The following is an 18185-nucleotide window of genomic DNA, read 5'->3' on the forward strand; positions in this document are numbered from 1 at the left end:
TGGTCACAACTTTTATAAATTGAGCATTTCGAATTCAGAAAAATATATTAAAAAAAACCTATCTTCTTCCACAAAATTCCTGATTTCATTTTCCTTACATTCGAGTTTTCATCGATCATGTGCAAATTCGAGTATAGGCTGAATTTTTCTGAGTATTTCTATGCACAAAAGCTAAGACAATTTAAGAGTACTTGAAATACTATAAGGAAAGCTATTCTTTCACGATTATATCCTTGATCCATTTGATTTACAATTAATTTTCTGGCAATAGAAACCAAGTTACGATCCCAGTAGGATACTAATGAAAACATGCGTCAAATTAAAGTTAGTAAATATGTTGATGATAAGTTGATGAAATCTACCTTATACAAGCATATAATCAGTTTACTAAATGTGTGTTTGGAAACGTGGCCCACCACCGCTACCGCACGTTTAAAGCCTCTCCATCGTGATTTTCAAAAGCTACTATTGGTAGCTTTTACCAACTGTGAGTTTCTACAGTGGTTTTTCATAAATTTCAAACATAGGCTAAGATACTTGTGAAACACGAGATCTGACCTATGTCATAGTGCCAATTTGGTGCGTAGAGTCATGGAGCTACCAAAAACATCTTCCCTAGCAACTCTCGAGAGAATTTTGAGATATTTGAAGGGTATCATGAGTCATGTATTTTAAAACCTTACCAGAAAAACAATAAGAAGAATGCAATGACATTTAAATATTTAGTTGGTATTTTTTTATGATTGACGAAGCTTCAGTTTCATGGTGCTCATCAAAGAAGTAAAAGATGGTTTCACAAGTTTCTTTTGCAACTTGTCAAACATTATATTTTGATATGTGATTGGCAGAAATGATTAATGGAGTTGGCAGAGTCGTCTTTGAGACGTGCAAGGCGGACTTTTTTACATGACCTCAAAATTTTCACTATTAAACTATAACTAAATAGGACTTTATAAATCTTTGTCACTATTAAAATGTGATTAAATATGACATTTAATTCTTTTGTCATGGTTGAACCATGACTAACCTACACAAAACCTCCAAAATTTGAGACGATTCTAAGAGTTAGAAACATGACATTGTTTAGTAGATAATAAACCAGAATTTCATATTGCAAAATCCTTGTGTCAAGGAAAAAATAAGCACGAAAAATCCCATTTTATATATGATCAATTGGTTGGATAAAAGAAAATTGCAGTTGGACTATTGTAAAGCTAGTGATAACATATTGACATATTTATAAAATTATTGAAAAAAGATAAGACTGAAGAGTTGAAGATAAAAAAAATTTTAAAAAAAATGTCGTCTTTAACTAATATAAGTTATAAATAGTTTATAATTTTATAAAATAATTTATAATTTTTCTTTTCATATAAAATTAATTAATTTTTTTCAACCAATCGTTAATTGGTCTAGTGGTAATTGGCGTTAAATTTAGTAGGCTGAAATCACTTAATGCCAGAACTGACTCCCGAATTGATCGTGAAAAACTAAAAAAAAATCAATTACATTTTTTTAATTTATATCAAATTTTTAAAGTGGATTATAAATTTAAAAATAGGAAATCTATCATTTCGTATAATAAAGGTGAAGAGCTAAAAAAAATATTTATAGTTAAAAAAATTGTTAGGAAACCAGAGAATATAAACTTATATGAATATTGTGTTTAAAAGAAGAACAAAATTATAAAAGAAAAATTAAATACACGATTTTTAAAGAGATTTGTTAACAACATTTTATAATTAAAGTTTGAGTAACTCTTACCATACTCTTTAGAGTTTTTAGGCAATCTTGTGTGCTTCCGATAATATTTCTCTGTTTCTATAGATATATTTTTCGAAGCATTTTTTTTATATTTGTGTAAAAATTTTCCGTAGATGTATATAGGGAACATTTTCGTATGTCTATCTACGGAATATACCATATTCAGAAAAATAACATTTGCAACGATAAAAACAACATTTATAGATTAAAATCGGAATTACACTTGCCTTATATTTGATATGTTGTCGGGTTCCTTCCGTTTCAATGTGACAAATATATTTTTTAGTTGGATAAGATTCAAGGAAATGTCACTAATACATGCCTTCTCTTCCGGTTTGAGCCGACATACACTAGGATGACCTTGTAACTATGAGCACAAATCATGGTTATACAAACCACAAATAACACTAAATTTCCACTTCTTGCTAACCAACATATAACCACGGATTTTAAATGGACACTCACATTTTCTAGTACTCGTGTCGTTTCTTTTAAACTTCCTTAGAGGAGTATGGTATTTCCCGCTAACATTGTTACGAAAGTGTTTCTTCTTGCAATATCATTATCCGATCTTCCTATTACCACACTAAAACTAAGATTTGTTGCATTCCTACGAATCCATGTAAGCATGCTTTCACGATCATCAAACTCTTGTTTGCTATTAAAATTACCGCCGACATCTACCGCCTTTACGACTACCCCTTCAACATTCAGAGAAACAATTGCGGAAGGAATTAATTCTCTTGAGATATTGCCGGAGTGCACCATACCTATTTATAAACAATAACACAAATAACACAAAATCACAAGAATGCTGGAAAAAACAGCACATACACGTTTCGTAGATGCACCTCTAGAACGTGTTCATCTTCAACACGTTACGTAGATGTATCTACGGAAGCAGCGCTACTTTTTTTGATAGAAAATTGATTGATAATGTGAGCAATGCAACGGATAAAGATGAATGTTTATCTGAAATTCTGTCTTTTCTTGCTCTCTTTGGTTTGTTGCACCAAAAAGTTGAAGCTTTAGAGTGAAAAATGATATTGATGGTGTAGGATTTTTTAGGGTGGTAGGAGTGAGTGTTGAAGAAGAAATATAACAACGAGGGAGTAATTATGCTGGTTCAAACTATATCAGATACTTCCGTAGATACATCTACGAAAAATTCTGGCGCTAAGTTGTTGCGTATATGTACCTACGGAAAAATCTTTGAACTCCATTAATCTTCAATTTCTCCCAACATATACTAGTTTAAAATACTTCCGTAAATATACCTACGAAAAATTAAATTTTTGACAAAAAAAAATTTGATTATGCATCTATGAAAACAGGAGACAAAATTGAAATTTCGTAAAAAAAAACCAAAAGATATAATGAGATATTGCCTTAAAGTTTGAGGAGTATCTTATTAATATGTTGACTTTGATGTACTTTCTAGAAAACATGATTGAATGGAAATAAGACACGTATATTTGCTACATTAAGTGACTTGATCACATAAACGATGGTTTAATTAATATATTTATGGCATGGTGCTGCTTAATACGTCACACATACCCATATGTGAAAAGAGAAAAGGTAGTACTAACAAGTGGAAATTGAATAATGACAAATGAAAATAAAGTTAAGCAAAATGCCAAATAGGTATCTTATACACTTGTTAAAGAAATAAATATAAAATTATTATCTTAAATGAATGGTTTGTTAGAAGTTGTGATTATTTTGTAGTGAAGACATTATAGAAGTAGAAGTTAGCTGTGTATTCGGAGCCTAATACAACATATATATTTGTTGTGTTGAAATTAAAATATAACTTTATATGTTTTGAATTTGAGTTGTATGTTTTGAATTTAAGATTTGATTGTCTATAAATAAGCACGACGTTGTATAGTTTAATATATACTTAATAGTTTTAACAATTTTACAAATTTTAAAATATAATTTTTCTCTCATTTTAAAATTCTCTTTTTTTCTTTAATTTTCTTCCTCATCTTTCTTAAAAACCCTAATTGTTTGAACATAGTTTATTTTACTTTTTAAAAGTTTAAAAATTATTCATTTCAATACAACAAATTTTTAAGTAATATTCTTAACAAGAATGATATTTTTACACTGAACATGACAATTACACCGTATTTTAATACGGTTTAATTTTTCTATTATAAGTGTATGAATTTTGGTGTATAAATAGCACTACTAGAAATTTGGCCTACGGCCACGCTAAAATTTTCCACAGCTCAGAAACTGTGGCCACATATATGATTTGGCCATGGTTTTAAAAGCGTAGAATTATGTTATAAAATATTGGATCCGGAGTATGAAACTGTGGCATTTACTTCAATTGCCACGATTATACAACTGCGGATATTTTAAGCTACAAAGGAAAACTGCGGCCTTATAATTTTGACTAAAAACTTTAGTCCAAGTCCAAAAATTTAGTCCCCGCCATTTTTTCCCTCTTTTCTTTTCGTTTCCCTCTTCTTAATTAATTTCTTTAATAATATTTTTTAATTAAAAAAACAATAAAAATATAAATACAAGTTTTCATTTTAACCTAATTTTTCCTCTCCCCTCTCTCATGTCTCAATCGCCGTCTCCATTTCATTCTGACTTTCTCTTCATCTTGTTCACGACCAAAAGAATGTTCAAACTCCCTCCTTCCTCAAATCGGTTCTCTCTCACGATTTCGAATCTTTCTCCTCTCTAAATCCACTTCCTTCAAGAAAACATTGCCGTCAAGTCGGAAGAAGAAGAAGAACTCTGTTATCCACATAGCCGCTGCTAGAAGAACCCTAACCGTGATACCTCAGAAATTGTTGCAGCCATGGTGAAAACCTTTTTACTCTCTTTGAATTTGCTTTGTTGAATCATTCATTCCATTGTTAGATGATTTATTCCGTTAATTTTGCAGGCAGATGTTGAACCCGAGGTCGCCGCACAAGGAGTGCCAAAGAAGAGAACATTCAAGAGGTTCAGTTTCAGAGGTGTCGATCTCGACGCTCTCTTGGATATGTCCACTGATAATCACCCTCTAGATGCTGGCCCTATTATCGGATTGCTGATAACATACTTCGACAGGTTCATTGCTTTTGTTTGGGACTTTTTTGATTTTCAATGATTTTTTCGAAATTTAGATACTTGGGGTTGTAACTGGGTTTAGGTTTGTTGATAGATAAAGAAAGATGTTTTTTTTATAGAGTGGAATATAAGGGGACTCTAGCTTTTATTAGATTTTGAGATAGGGTTTGATTTAGGTTTTGATGGGTTTGAGACATTGAAGTTTATCAAATTTCATATCAGTTGGAGAGTGGAGAATAATTAAAGTCAAAATTCAATTCAATACATGTAGTGTGTTTAGTATTTACTACTACTAGAGTTTAATTCCAGGAAGTGAGTATAGTCCACTTGGCAAGCCAGTTGTGAAATCTGGTGCTGCGCTACAAGCTTCAGGTTTGTTTCAAATCAAATTTTGAGTTAAATACCGATGACAGTTTTTTTTACTTTGTACAAATTTAATGATAAATCAAATATAGGTGAGGCTGTGTTTGTGGATGATATTCCATCACCACCAAATTGTCTGCACGGAGCGTATGTTTATAGTGAAAAACCATTGGCAAGAATAACAAGTATGAAACTCAGGCAAGAATTGGAACTTGATGGAGTGAAGGGTATCATTTCAAGTAAAGACATTCTGAATGGTGGGGTGAACCTTGGAGCAAAGATTATATTTGGAAGCGAGCCTCTATTTGCCGAAGAGATTGCTCAATGTGTCGGTGATTGTCTTGCCTTTGTGGTGAGTTCTTAAATCCCTTAATTTGTTCAAATTGACTATTCTAAACCTCATTGACTTGATAAACGAAATACAACTAATATAGATAATTACAAGTATTCATTGTTTATAACATCCGTTTTCATTTACTTAGAGATTGATACAAGTCATTCTTTGATTTAATCTTCGGATGGCTTCTTTAGGTTGCAGATACTCAGAAACTTGCAGAGTTTGCTGCAAATTCCGCTTTTGTTGAATACAGTATTGAAAATCTTGAACCACCTATCCTAAGTGTTGAAGATGCTGTTAAAAAATCTTGAAAATCTTGAACCACCTATCCTGAAGCAGATCACAAGATTGTTTCTTCTAAGGTACACATGAAAACAATGAAATTGTTTGTGATTCTTGATATAATGTTTAAATTTTCTTTTGAATAATATAGATATTGTGGTCTATTGATCAACCATAATTAATCATCGCCTATCAACTAAACACATATGAAACCATTGGCCCAGCAGAAGAGATTGCTCAATGTGTCGGTGGTCGACTTTATTGATATTTAAGTGACAATGTTTTCTTATAAAATTGTGGATTCACCTGATTTTTCAAGCGCTTGCTGTAGAGATTGCTGATTTCCTTGAATGAACTGGAGAAGCTGAAACCATTGGCCCAGCAGAAGATCAACGAGCTTAACAGTAGAAATGCTCAGCGACAAAATGGACGGGATAATTTGATGCATCAATTTGATGCATCAGTTGTTCGTGGCCTTGCTTATTACACTAGCGTTGTATTTGAGGTTAGACTGTACTTCGTTCCTCTCCCATGTCCGTCGCTCCCAAAACAGAGAAAACCACCGTCCATGTCCTCAACGTCGACAGCGACGACGACGCCTCCGCCAGTGCTATAATGAGCGACATTCAGTTATGTTAGTCACTGAAATCCATAGTTTATGGAAAGCCGGTGACTATGTTGTTGGTCCAACTTCTAAGCCATCTCCCAGTCAAGGTCTTTCACATTACAGTTTCTTTGCTTACTTTCAAATTTAATTGTTGTTTCTGTTACTGATTTTGCCCTAATTGCAATTTTAGGTCACTTGGATCATGCACGAGTTCATCCCAAGTTTCTTCATTCTAATGCCACTTCTCATAACTGGGCTTTCGGAGGTTTTCTTTTAACGCACTTGTATTTGTATAATCTAAATTTTTAGTAACTTAGAATCTGTTTGGCAAGTACAAAAAACAATAACAAAATTTCTCATTGTTTGCAGCAATTGCTGAGCTAGTGGATAATGCTGTTGATGAGGTATGATTTAAGTCAATAAAGAATTTCCGTTTTCTAGGTAGCGAGACAGTAGTAGTTATTCAACATGAAAAATATTGTTGAATGTTTGTTGCATGTGTAAGTGCTCTCTTAGTTGACTTTATGTTATGACATTTAAAACTTCAAATTGGCATGAGTATACATCTTTTGATGAAGGATCAGCTAAAAAATTTATGTCGTCTATGTGCATTGGATTAAACTTTGAGTTGCCTTTGACTAGTAGTAATGGTTGGTGATCATTTCACCCTAGGTGTTCCTGTTCCATGCAGGAGCTAGCTGAGTAGCCTTCTTGCTGGGAGATATACTTGGAGTTGGATACTTCAAGTAATCCCATGGGTAGCTTTCTATTCTACCTCCCTTTGGGTCTTAATATATCAAGACATGCTACTAGCACCCTGAGTTGTAGTCTCGGAGTAATTAACACCCACTTCTACTTTTAGCAAAACAATTATAATATAAATGGAATCTTAAAGTATATTTTTACAATTTTTAATTTTGAATGGCACATAAATATAGATTTAGTTTAATTAACAATATTTGATTCTTATTTGCTTGACATAAAACTGTAAAATAACTTGCAAAACTTACCTCTGATGATGGCCTGCCAGTATTTTAGAACTTTTAAGAAGGATATTATGAAGTGTTTGTATTCATAGAGTAAGAGATGTGCTGAAATTTTCCTTTGCATTACTAGGTCCAAAATGGTGCAACTTTTGTTAAGGTTGACAAGCTTAAGAACAAGAAGGATAATTCACCCGTGCTATGCTTTCTAGGTATTCTATTCAAACATGCATAGTATCTACTAATATAGTAATTTATGTTGGCTTGATGTGCTAGTTGTTGGAAATAAATTTATGTTTCCTATGTAGATGATGGTGGTGGAATGGATCCTAACTCACTACGGAAATGCATGAGCTTGGGTTATTCTTCAAAGAAGTCAAAGACAACAATTGGACAGTGTATAGTGTCTAACTGAATTTATTCTATTAGTTTCTTTAAGCAGCGGCGGTTGCACACTTGTATGAGAATGTGTTGTTTTGTTCTAGATGGAAATGGATTCAAGACTAGTGTATTTGAATTTTGACATAGAAAAGTGCTTTGTAATTTTTCTCAAGATATTGTGAAGTTCATACATATTCATGTAACGTGGGGGCAAAGAGTATGATACGTCCAAAATTATTATCAAGAATCTACTGAATATTCTCCTAATTATATATATATATATATATATATATATATATATATAATGATACAGAAATAAACCGTGGCAAGCTAAATGGTTTAGAATGCATAACATATAAACACGGTTTTAAATCTGTGGTAACCAAACCGTGGCTATATCTTGAACTAAAATTGTATCTTAAACGTTAAATTGAAACCGTGGCTTTACCATATAGCCATATAGCCACAGTTTTGGAGTCATGGCAAATACAAACCGCGGCCTTAATCAAGCTACCTAAACCGTGGCCTAAAAAAGCCACGGTTGTAACAAAGGCGTGGTCTATACCAAAAAACCGTGGACTTTACTTTAGGCCACGGCCGTATACTCCACAGTTGGATTTCCGTGGCCAAACCGTGGCCTAAGCGTTACGCCACGGTTATTTTGCATATAGCCTCGGTTTTCTGGGCGTGGCAGGAGGCCTTTTTTCTGTAGTGTAGCACTCATCTATTCTTAAAGTACTTGTTATCCTCGTCCTAAAAGTAGTAGTAGTAATATTTGATGTTTAAAATAATATATATTTTTGGAAGGTCAATTGTCCGGAATAATTTTTTGGTTTCTACGCTAGTATCTCATTTTAAGTATATATGGTTTTAAAAATAATTAGTTATATTTATTTAATGATAAATATATTTTATTTATTAAATATATTTATTAATTATGATAAATGAAATAATTTGATAAGTTAAATATAAATTTAATAAAAATATATTAATATTTTTTAAAATAATTTATTGATATTTAAGATTATTAATTAAATCAGATAGAGGTGGTGAGTATTATATTAGGCATGGTAAGACTGGACAATATACGAGAACTTTTTCCAAATCCCTTGAGGAATGTGGAATTATTTTTCAATATACTATGCTTGGTACTCTCGAACAAAATGGTGGGGCTGAAAGGCGTAATTGTACCTTAATGGATATGGTAATATCCATAACGAGTCAATATTAGTTACATGATTTCCTTTGGGGATAATCTCTTAGGGAAGATATGTACATATTGACTAGGGTACCATCTAAGGTTATACCTAGTTCAGACCATCTTCGTATATGGGGGTGTGCAATCAAAGTTAAAATTTAGGACTAGACTACGTCAAAGTTAAGTTCTGAGACCACTAGATTTTATTCATTAGTTATCTTAATAATGCTAAAGGTATAAATTTTACTATCCTACTCGAGGAATAAAGATAATAAGGGCTATTAATGCAAAGTTCTTCAGAATAATGTTGGTGTTTCAATTGGTCATAAAAATGGAGAATCAAGCTCTAAAAGAGAGAAAGTTCTAGTACCCTATACCTATTATTTGAGAAAGGGTTGCGATTCCTTTAGTTGAGAAAACACTCGAAGAAACACAACCAACTATCCTAGATGATCCACCATCATCTATATCTTCTTCTGAGCATCCCATTGAATTTTTTCCTATTAGAAGTTCTCAAATAGAATGAAGCCTTTTCAATAGTAATGATTACTATACTTTTATGTGAGAGAATGATTTAAACATATGATGTTTGTCAGATCTAGTCAATTATGATGAGGAAATTTCTAGTGATTTATTTGATAAATGGGTCAATAATAATGAATGATGAAATAATTTCTATGAAACACAATGGTGTGTGGGAGCTTGTGGAACTTCCTAATGGTTTCAAATCCATCAGATGCAAGTGGATTTTTAAAACTAAGAAAGACGCCAATGAGAAAATGGAACGCTTTAAGGCAAAATTAATGGCAAACGGGTATACACAAAAGGAAGGTACTAATTATAAAGAAATATTTTATTCTTTATCATTGAAAGATTCTTTTATAATTATAATGGCTTTTGTAGCTTATTAAGATTTGGAACTTCATCAAATGGATGTTAAGATGACTTTCTTAAATGCGGATCTCTATGAAGGCGTGTACATGAAACAACCTGAGGCTTTAATAGAGAATAATACTGAACATTTAGTATGTAAGTTAAAAAAGGTATATATGGATTGAAACATGCTTCTAGATAGTGGTCAATTAAGTTTGATGAAGTTGTCACTTCCATATGTTTTGAAGAAAATAAGATGGATTAATGTATATATCTCAAGGTCTGTGGGCGGTAAGATTATCTTCTTTGTTCTCAATATGGATGACATTATACTTTCCAGTAATAGCCTTGATTTTCTTTTGGAGACCGGGAAAACTCTATCCACTTCTTTTGATATGAAAGATCTATGTGAAACCTCTTTTGTTTTGGGTATTGAGATTAATAGAGACATAAACTAAAAACTTTTAGGTTTACCTCAAAAGACATATATTGATTGAATTTAAACAAAATTTAATATGGAAACTTGAAACCCTTGATATGCTTCAATAGTTAAAGAAAATAAACTTAAGGATGATTTTCCCAAGAACAACACTGAAATGAATATAATGTTAAATGTTTCATATGCTAGCACATTTAGTAGCACGAAGTATGCTCAAGTGTGTACAAGATCTGATTTATAATTTGTTGTGAGTATATTGGATATGTATTTGTCTAACCTTGGGTACACTCATTGGGGTGTTTTTTTTTTTTGTTTTTGAAATTTTGATATCCGGCCTTCTAACTGACTAATTCAAGGAGATCAATCTCATCATCCCTTTGCGAAGACACTATTTAAAGCTAGAGCAAAGATTCATATGGACATGGCCCAACATATCTACTTCTTATTTTCCTCCCTTTTAAGGTGCTCACAAAAATATATATGAGAATTTCTTTAAAGACCCCTACCTTCTTGAAAATCCGCGGCGAAAATTCCAAAATGCCCCTATATTTTGGAGATGCATCTCCGAAATTATTTTTTCTGAAAAAAAGTTGATTTCGGAAGTGCACTTCCGAAAACACCAAAAAAAAAGGTGTTTTTGGAGATGCATTTCCAAAATCACCTTTTTTTAGGAGAGAGAGTGTCTTCGGAGATGCATATCCGAAATATTCCAATTTTTTGTCTTAGAATGTTTTGGACATGCATATCCGAAAAAATTTAATAATTATTAAAAAATAAAAATCAAGGTGAATCAATACAATCAATAGTATAATTAATTGTATTAATAGTATAATTAATTGTATTAATTAAAATATATATTATTTTAATCAAAATATCTATTTAATATAATAAAGTAAAATATTAATTATTTTGTAATATAATATATATAACATTTAATTGATCTATTAATTTATCAATGACATATTTGGAATATTAATATTCTTATATTTTACGAAGTATTTTTGGTTTTTTGTTGAATTTACAGTTTACCACCTTTCTATTTGAAATATTAATATTCTTTTATTTTACGATGCATTTTTGATTTTTGGTTCAATGTACGGCTTACCACCTTTATTTTATTTAGTTTGTATTTTAATTTGTGTATTAATATATATAGTAGCATTTAATTGATCGATTAATTTACCAATGACATATTTGAAATAATAATATTCTTTTATTTGTATTTTTAGTTTTTGGTTGAATGCATGGTTTATCATCTTTATTTTATTTAGTTTGTATTTTAATTTGTGCGTTAATAAAATTTGATACGTCAAATTTAGAATATTGCGATATTTCGGATATGCATATCCGAATTAATTAATATCTCAATTTTTGGAAAGATTTTTTTCGGAGATGCATCTCCAAAAAAATACCTGACAGTTAAAATCCAACGTTAAATTTGAAATTTAAGTGCTTTCGGAAATGCATCTCCGAAACACCACAAAAAAGGTATTTTCGGAAATACATCTTTGAATTTTGGGAAAATCTGTAGAAAAAAATACTTCGGAGATACATCTCCGAATTTTGAAAAAATCTAAAAAAAAAAAAAACTTCTAAATGCATCTCCGAAACAGGAGTATTTAGGAGTTTTCAGCGAGGGTTCTTCTGATAAGGGGTCTCTAAAGAAATTCTCATATAAATAATGGAAATGGAAAGAAAATCTGAATGGATGAAAGCCCAAATTGTTTTTAAGCAGCCCAATTTTTTTAAGCAACTCCCCATATAGTTAAGAGAGTTTTTTTTTTTTTTAATTAAAAGTAAAAAAATGCATTTGGGGCATTAGAATTCACTATGAGATAATTGATTTTTTTAAGAAGATGAAGTGCACTGACATAAAAAAGTCTCTTAATTAATGGCTTAATTAACAATGTCAAAATATCAGTTTTTAAATATTTATAAGATTTAATATATCAAGACGCTTTTACAAAATAGTATATGACAAGAACACTTTTTAACATTTGACCACATGAAATACTTGCTAAAAGTATTATAGTAATTATTTTAAATAATGTTCATATAAGACATATTAATCCAGATAAAATAAAAATATACATTAACGGTTGATTGAAAATTTTAAACGATTTCTCATATCAAACAATAATGCATACTATACTGTCAGTTAGTTTAATCAACTTGCCTAAAAAAATTGGCAATATATTCATCTTTCCAATTAATCACAACCTTTTTAATTCAAATTAATTGTACTACTAAACAAAGCCCCAAATAGAAAAATGGTCCACAACATCATCAATATTCCCCTAATGTATTATAAGTACACCACAATTTTGTTTTCTTTCTTGTTAGTTAATATTGTTCTTTCCAGCAAAATACACAGATACTGAAGGCAATCACACAGCTTCAGATTTCTCAATCTTCCATAAAATTTCAAACCTCAATAGGGAACTTTTTTATTAATAATTTATTAAGTAGGACACATTGACTCAATAGTTAGTGCCAAAACAGGTAAAATTTATTACTTTTTTCCACATTTCAATAAACATTTACAATCCGACAAAAGAAGGATATTAAATTAACACACATAAAAAACAGAGTAGATTAATTAATAAAATATTAAAATAAAATAAAAAACAGAAAATCATGCCATGGCCCCTTATAAAAAAAATCACAAAGGGACTAGAATCTAAAAAGTGAAGAAGAGTGACATTAATAATTATAGATATAACTATAATTATATCAATCAATCAAAGAAGATAAAACAAAACAAAACAAAAACAAAAGCATTCACAAAAAAAGACAAGAACAAAGAAAGAGAAAGAAAAGGAGAAAAAACAATAACCTAGTAATTCCAGAGAAAACTCTCGAAATTAGTTACAACACCATTATTGTTACCAAATCCATCATCGTATTGATCACTACCGCAACAACCGTTTTCTTGTGGTGTTTGTAGCCATGTTATTGGTTGTTGGTACATCCATGTATAGTCTTGTGATTGTGAGTCAACAAAGAGAAACTCTTCTTTTGTAACATCATCATAACCGTTTTCTAAAGTAGGTAGCTCGATTATCTCGCCGAGTTCGTCTGATGTTGTCGTTAAGTCTGATGATGAAGACAATTTTGTCGCTGTCTTCATCAGCAGACTTGTCGACGAAGACATTGAGGAAGACATCGTTGTCGATGAAGATGATGATGGTGATTCCAAATTGTTGGTCATTTGAGCTGCTTTAGCCGCCGCGGCCTGAACGTCACGCGGGGCTAAAGAAGCGGGTTTAGGAAGAGAATCTGCGAGGTGAGGGAAATTGAGAATGGCGGATTTTCCTTTAACGCAGAGAGCTGCAGCGTCGTGGGCTCTGGCTGCCATTTCGGCTGTGGGGAAAGTGCCGAGCCAAATCCGTGACTTTTTGCGAGGCTCACGGATTTCGGACACCCACTTTCCCCAGTTTCTCATGCGAACACCTCGGTAGACGGGGTGTTTGTTAGAGTCGCGGTTGCGTTTAAGATTCTTGTTGTTGTTGTTGGTATCTTGGTCTTGAATTGAGTTTGAATTTGTTGTTGATGGTGATGAATTTGAGGTGCTCTCGGTTTCTGAATTTTGTGGTGAAACTCTCATTGTTGTTGTTGAAGTTTTGAAGAGAATTGAGTGTGTTTGTGGAAATTGGAAAGAGAGAAAAGAAGAAGAAGATGTTAAGGAAGCATGCAATGCAAGTGAGGAAATTGATCTGCTATATATGCATTATTATTTTTTAATTTATAATTTTTTAATTTTAATTTTTTGGGTCAGTTTTCAATGAGTCATAAATCACTTAAGAAAAGTTGAGGAAGGACCCTACAAGAGAAATGGGTCACCCTGCAATGCAAGGGTCACTCCCCTCCTTCCGTTCTTTATGCCACGCAAATTTCCTTTTGGTTTTTGCTATGTACATAATACACTGTTCACTATGTCATTTTGGTCTGGTAAAAGTTTCATATTAGTACATGACTTATGTGTGCATCATTATTTTTGGTTAACAATGAAGTGTGACTAACTCAATTTCAAATGAATGTTTAATTATGATGACTTAATCTTGAATGAGTTACTTAGGGACCCGAATGAACTTTGCAAGTTTTTATAAAGTATGTGGGGTATTTGGCTTCAAAATCATTTTGAAAGATTTGCAAAAATGTATTGTTTCACTTAAATGCAGCATGTCCTAGTGAAATGCAGTGCACACTACTCCTTTCTTAACACTTTTAATTGGTGTTTTCAACTCTTTTCTTTGTATGAGTGATAAATGTGTGACATACGAAAATCATATCCAAAAAAATGGAGAAATTCTAGTTAAAGAAACGTAGAGAGGCAAATGAAGAGATTTTTAGAGTTGAAGACTAAGAATCGAAAGATCTTTAAAAATATCTAAGATTATTGATAAATACTTCTAAACATTAGGTCTTGTGATTCATATATAGTGAATTTGAGAGTTGTTCTCTCCTCCAGATAAAGATGCAATGAACCGTTTTAGACATGTTGCTAGGAGTTAGGTTGCCAAAGGGTTTTTAGAATAAGGATGATGCCAAAACAACTTACTTAATGGAAAGATGTCTATTCAAAAGAATAAACTTCAAGACACTTGTGAAGCTATGGAGCCCAAAATTGATAGAATATTATAATTTGAAAGTCTTCAAAACTTTTTCGTTTAAACAATTCAAGCTATTCCATATTGATAATAAGGCTATGAATTATGTCTTCATTAGCTATCTAGAAGGTGAGTATGGTTACAAGTTATAGAATATGGAATCCAAAGGATCAAGATTCATCTTAAGAAGGAATGTTACTTTCAACGAGACTCGTAGGGGGGAGTAAAGACTCAGAGATGAAGAATTAGACACCATGATGAAGAAGACACATTTTGAGGTAGAGTTTCCTTCTAGAGAGACTAGGGACAAGGAGGAAGTTAAGGTTCCTGATCGTAATTTTAGTAAGGAAAAATTGAAAGTGACTCAGAATTATCATTTGACTCAACATATGGTAAGAACGAAAACTGTACCATCTCAGAGATACAATAATGCAACCTTGGTTATGCTTTGAATGTGGCTAAAGAATTGCAAGAATAGGAACCAAAATATTCCAGGGAGTCATTATATAGAAAATGGAGTCAAAGATGGTTGAAGGCGATGAATGGTAAATGGCATTCACCGATGAAGAACCATACTCGTGGGCTTGCTAGACTAGCGAAGCATAGAATGGTGATAGGTTGCAAGTAGATGCAAATGCTTAGATCAATGTTTAAGAATTGCTTGGGTTGAAGGCTAAGAAATGTAAGACCTTTGGAGGTATCTATAAGAATTCATAAATAATTCTACCTTAAACCCTTGTGATTCATATATAGTGAATTGGAGAGATGAGTAAACATTTGGGATAGAAAATAGAAGATGTTCTTGGGAACTCGAAACACTACTTTATTGTAACTCATTTGTAATCAATTGTAAAAAAGAATAATGAATTGGAAAACTTCCATTTCACTTAATTAGACTGGTTTTGATCGATCTGGGTGAACAAATTCTTTGTGTAGTTTTCTTCTTCTTCGTCTTTTTCTTCTTCTTGCTCGTGTGGGCTTGACTTTAATGAAACGTCCTCTCAAGTGGTTAATTTAACCACAATCAGAGTTATTCTCACTCTGGCTCTCACATAGAAGTGGAAAGCCTAGTAGGTGGATATCAATAATGTATTTCTTAATGGCATTTTACAAGAGGAAGTATACATCTCTCAGCCACCTCGCTTCACTCATAAAAATAAAACACTTGTGTACAAGTTAAATTAAATCCCTCTATGGACTTAAAGAAGCCCTAAGTGCATGGTATGAAAAACTAACCGAAGCTCTCCTTCAATTTGGATTTTCTCGCACGAAATGTGATCATTCCTGGTTTGAATACTCCCATCGAGGTGTGACATTATGTGCACTTGTGTATATTAATGACAAATACCCATCACCGACTCATCGTCAAATTTAGCCCATAAGATAATCAACAAACAAATGCTACATTTTCTCTTAAGAAATCAAGAAAACATGCACATTTCTTGGAAATTGAGGTAAAGTCTATGTCAAATGGATTCATTCTTCTACTCAGTTTAATTACATAAAGGGTCTACTAGCTAGAGCAAAGATGTGTGGTGCAAATGGAGTTCCTACACCTATGTTAAGTAAGTGCAGGTGGATAAAACATGGTTCTAGCTAATTTCCATATCCTTAGTTATACAAATTCATGGTAGGTACTCTTCAATATGTCACCTTGACCAGGCCAGACATACCTTTTAGGGTAAATACAACATGTCAATTCATGTCCTCCTCTCTTGACTCTAATTGTTCTGTTGTTAAAAGAATATTGAGGTATCTTAGCGGACTACTATTTCATGGCTTCCCTCTATCTCCCTCTCCATGAACACGCAAATTCTCTTTAAGAGCCTATAACGACTTTGACTGGCCTAGTAATCCAGATGATCAAATATCCTCTTACGGTTCATGAATTTATTTAAGACCAAACTTTGTCTCGTGAAGCTTTAAAAAGAAACATGTTTCTAAGTTCACTATAGAAGCATGGTATCAGATCTTAGCTTACACAATCTCTAAATTATTGTGGCTAAAATCCCTATTAACTTAGCTATGTATCCCTTTCTTTCCACCTACAATTCTCTATGACAATTTAAGTACAATACTTCTGTCCCACAATCCAATTCTTCAAACTCGCACCAAACACATTTAACTTCATATTCACTTCGTACATGAAAAGTTTATCTTAAAGAAATTGTCCATTCAACTTATTCGTAGCACTACTCAGATTGCAAATACATTGACTAAACAACTCAAACACTCGTGCATTTTAAAAACTTAGGATAAAACTCGATGTCATAACTTGCCAGCCCTTTCAACTTGCGAAGGAGTCTTAGAGTTAAGCGACTAGTATGATTTATGTATGGCTGCATAAATCAATTAAAGTTAATTCATTAGTATAATTCATGTATAAGATTGCATAAGTGTGTTAAACAATTGGTGTGACCTACATATGTTGCATAAAATTAATCCTAATCTTAAACGAGAACCAATTATTTCACCAAGATAACACTATTCACTTATCCTTTATCTTTGTGAATTTCAAGATTAAACATTAGACATCTTTTTCCAATTTTCAACCTCATTACGTATCATTTCCGTTGGATTGTCTCCAATTTCACCTTTTTCCTATTGCCATATTTAATATTAGTATTTGTGTATCACACAATATGAGTATTATGTAACTTTTAATTAATTAATTCTTTGCATTTTAGAAGCAAGATTGGTGGGTGGATTTGAATACGGTAACAATGACGTTCAATGATATCACTAAATAATATTATTAGTCTATCATTTATTTATTCCAACCGTCGTACGTTAAGTCTTTATTGGTGTCCCTGTTTATTTACATTACGTACAAGGATCTTAAAAGGAATTCTGATATTAGTTACATTTAATAACTTTCCGCATTCAGAAAGTCTAGTTAAATAATTGAATAGAGATTAAACAGTTTGTATTTTAATATAAATTTATTTTTTTTTTAAAAAAACAAAAAAATTAAACTTAGAGTTTAATTTTAAGAGTTTAAAGGTAGTGCACTGAAAGTATAAACTAACTTTACATATATAATCAATCAAAATCCTTACATTTGTCATGTTATATTAATTTTTTAAAATTCAAATTGTGTTTTAATTGGATACATAGTTGTAACTGGTTGACAGTTTAAAAATATTCAGTGCATATCCTTTTTATTCTAATTTTAATCAAACAGTCACCCGTGTATCAAATACAGTATTATCAACATCGACAATTCAAATTTAAAATTAAATAAAAAAGAATTAAAATCAACCTGTT

The 18185-nt window shown here is 31.9% G+C and overlaps 2 protein-coding genes across 2 annotated transcripts; one reads left to right on the forward strand and one right to left on the reverse strand.

Moving 5' to 3' along the window:
- The first annotated feature begins 5131 nt into the window (after positions 1 to 5131).
- Positions 5132 to 5856, forward strand: LOC131598373 (indole-3-acetaldehyde oxidase-like). The gene is made up of 3 exons (XM_058870985.1): positions 5132 to 5217; positions 5301 to 5560; positions 5740 to 5856. The coding sequence occupies exons 2-3, from the start codon at positions 5396 to 5398 to the stop codon at positions 5854 to 5856; spliced, it is 282 nt and encodes a 93-aa protein (XP_058726968.1). The 5' UTR covers positions 5132 to 5217; positions 5301 to 5395.
- Positions 5857 to 13071: 7215 nt separating this feature from the next.
- LOC131600389 (ethylene-responsive transcription factor TINY-like) lies at positions 13072 to 13993 on the reverse strand. Its single transcript, XM_058872555.1, has one exon. It carries the CDS (start codon positions 13913 to 13915, stop codon positions 13145 to 13147), a length of 771 nt encoding a protein of 256 aa, XP_058728538.1. The 5' UTR covers positions 13916 to 13993; the 3' UTR covers positions 13072 to 13144.
- Between the last annotated feature and the right edge of the window lie 4192 nt (positions 13994 to 18185).

This window comes from Vicia villosa, linkage group LG4, assembly GCF_029867415.1.
Source record: "Vicia villosa cultivar HV-30 ecotype Madison, WI linkage group LG4, Vvil1.0, whole genome shotgun sequence".
Classification (NCBI taxonomy): Eukaryota; Viridiplantae; Streptophyta; class Magnoliopsida; order Fabales; family Fabaceae; genus Vicia; species Vicia villosa.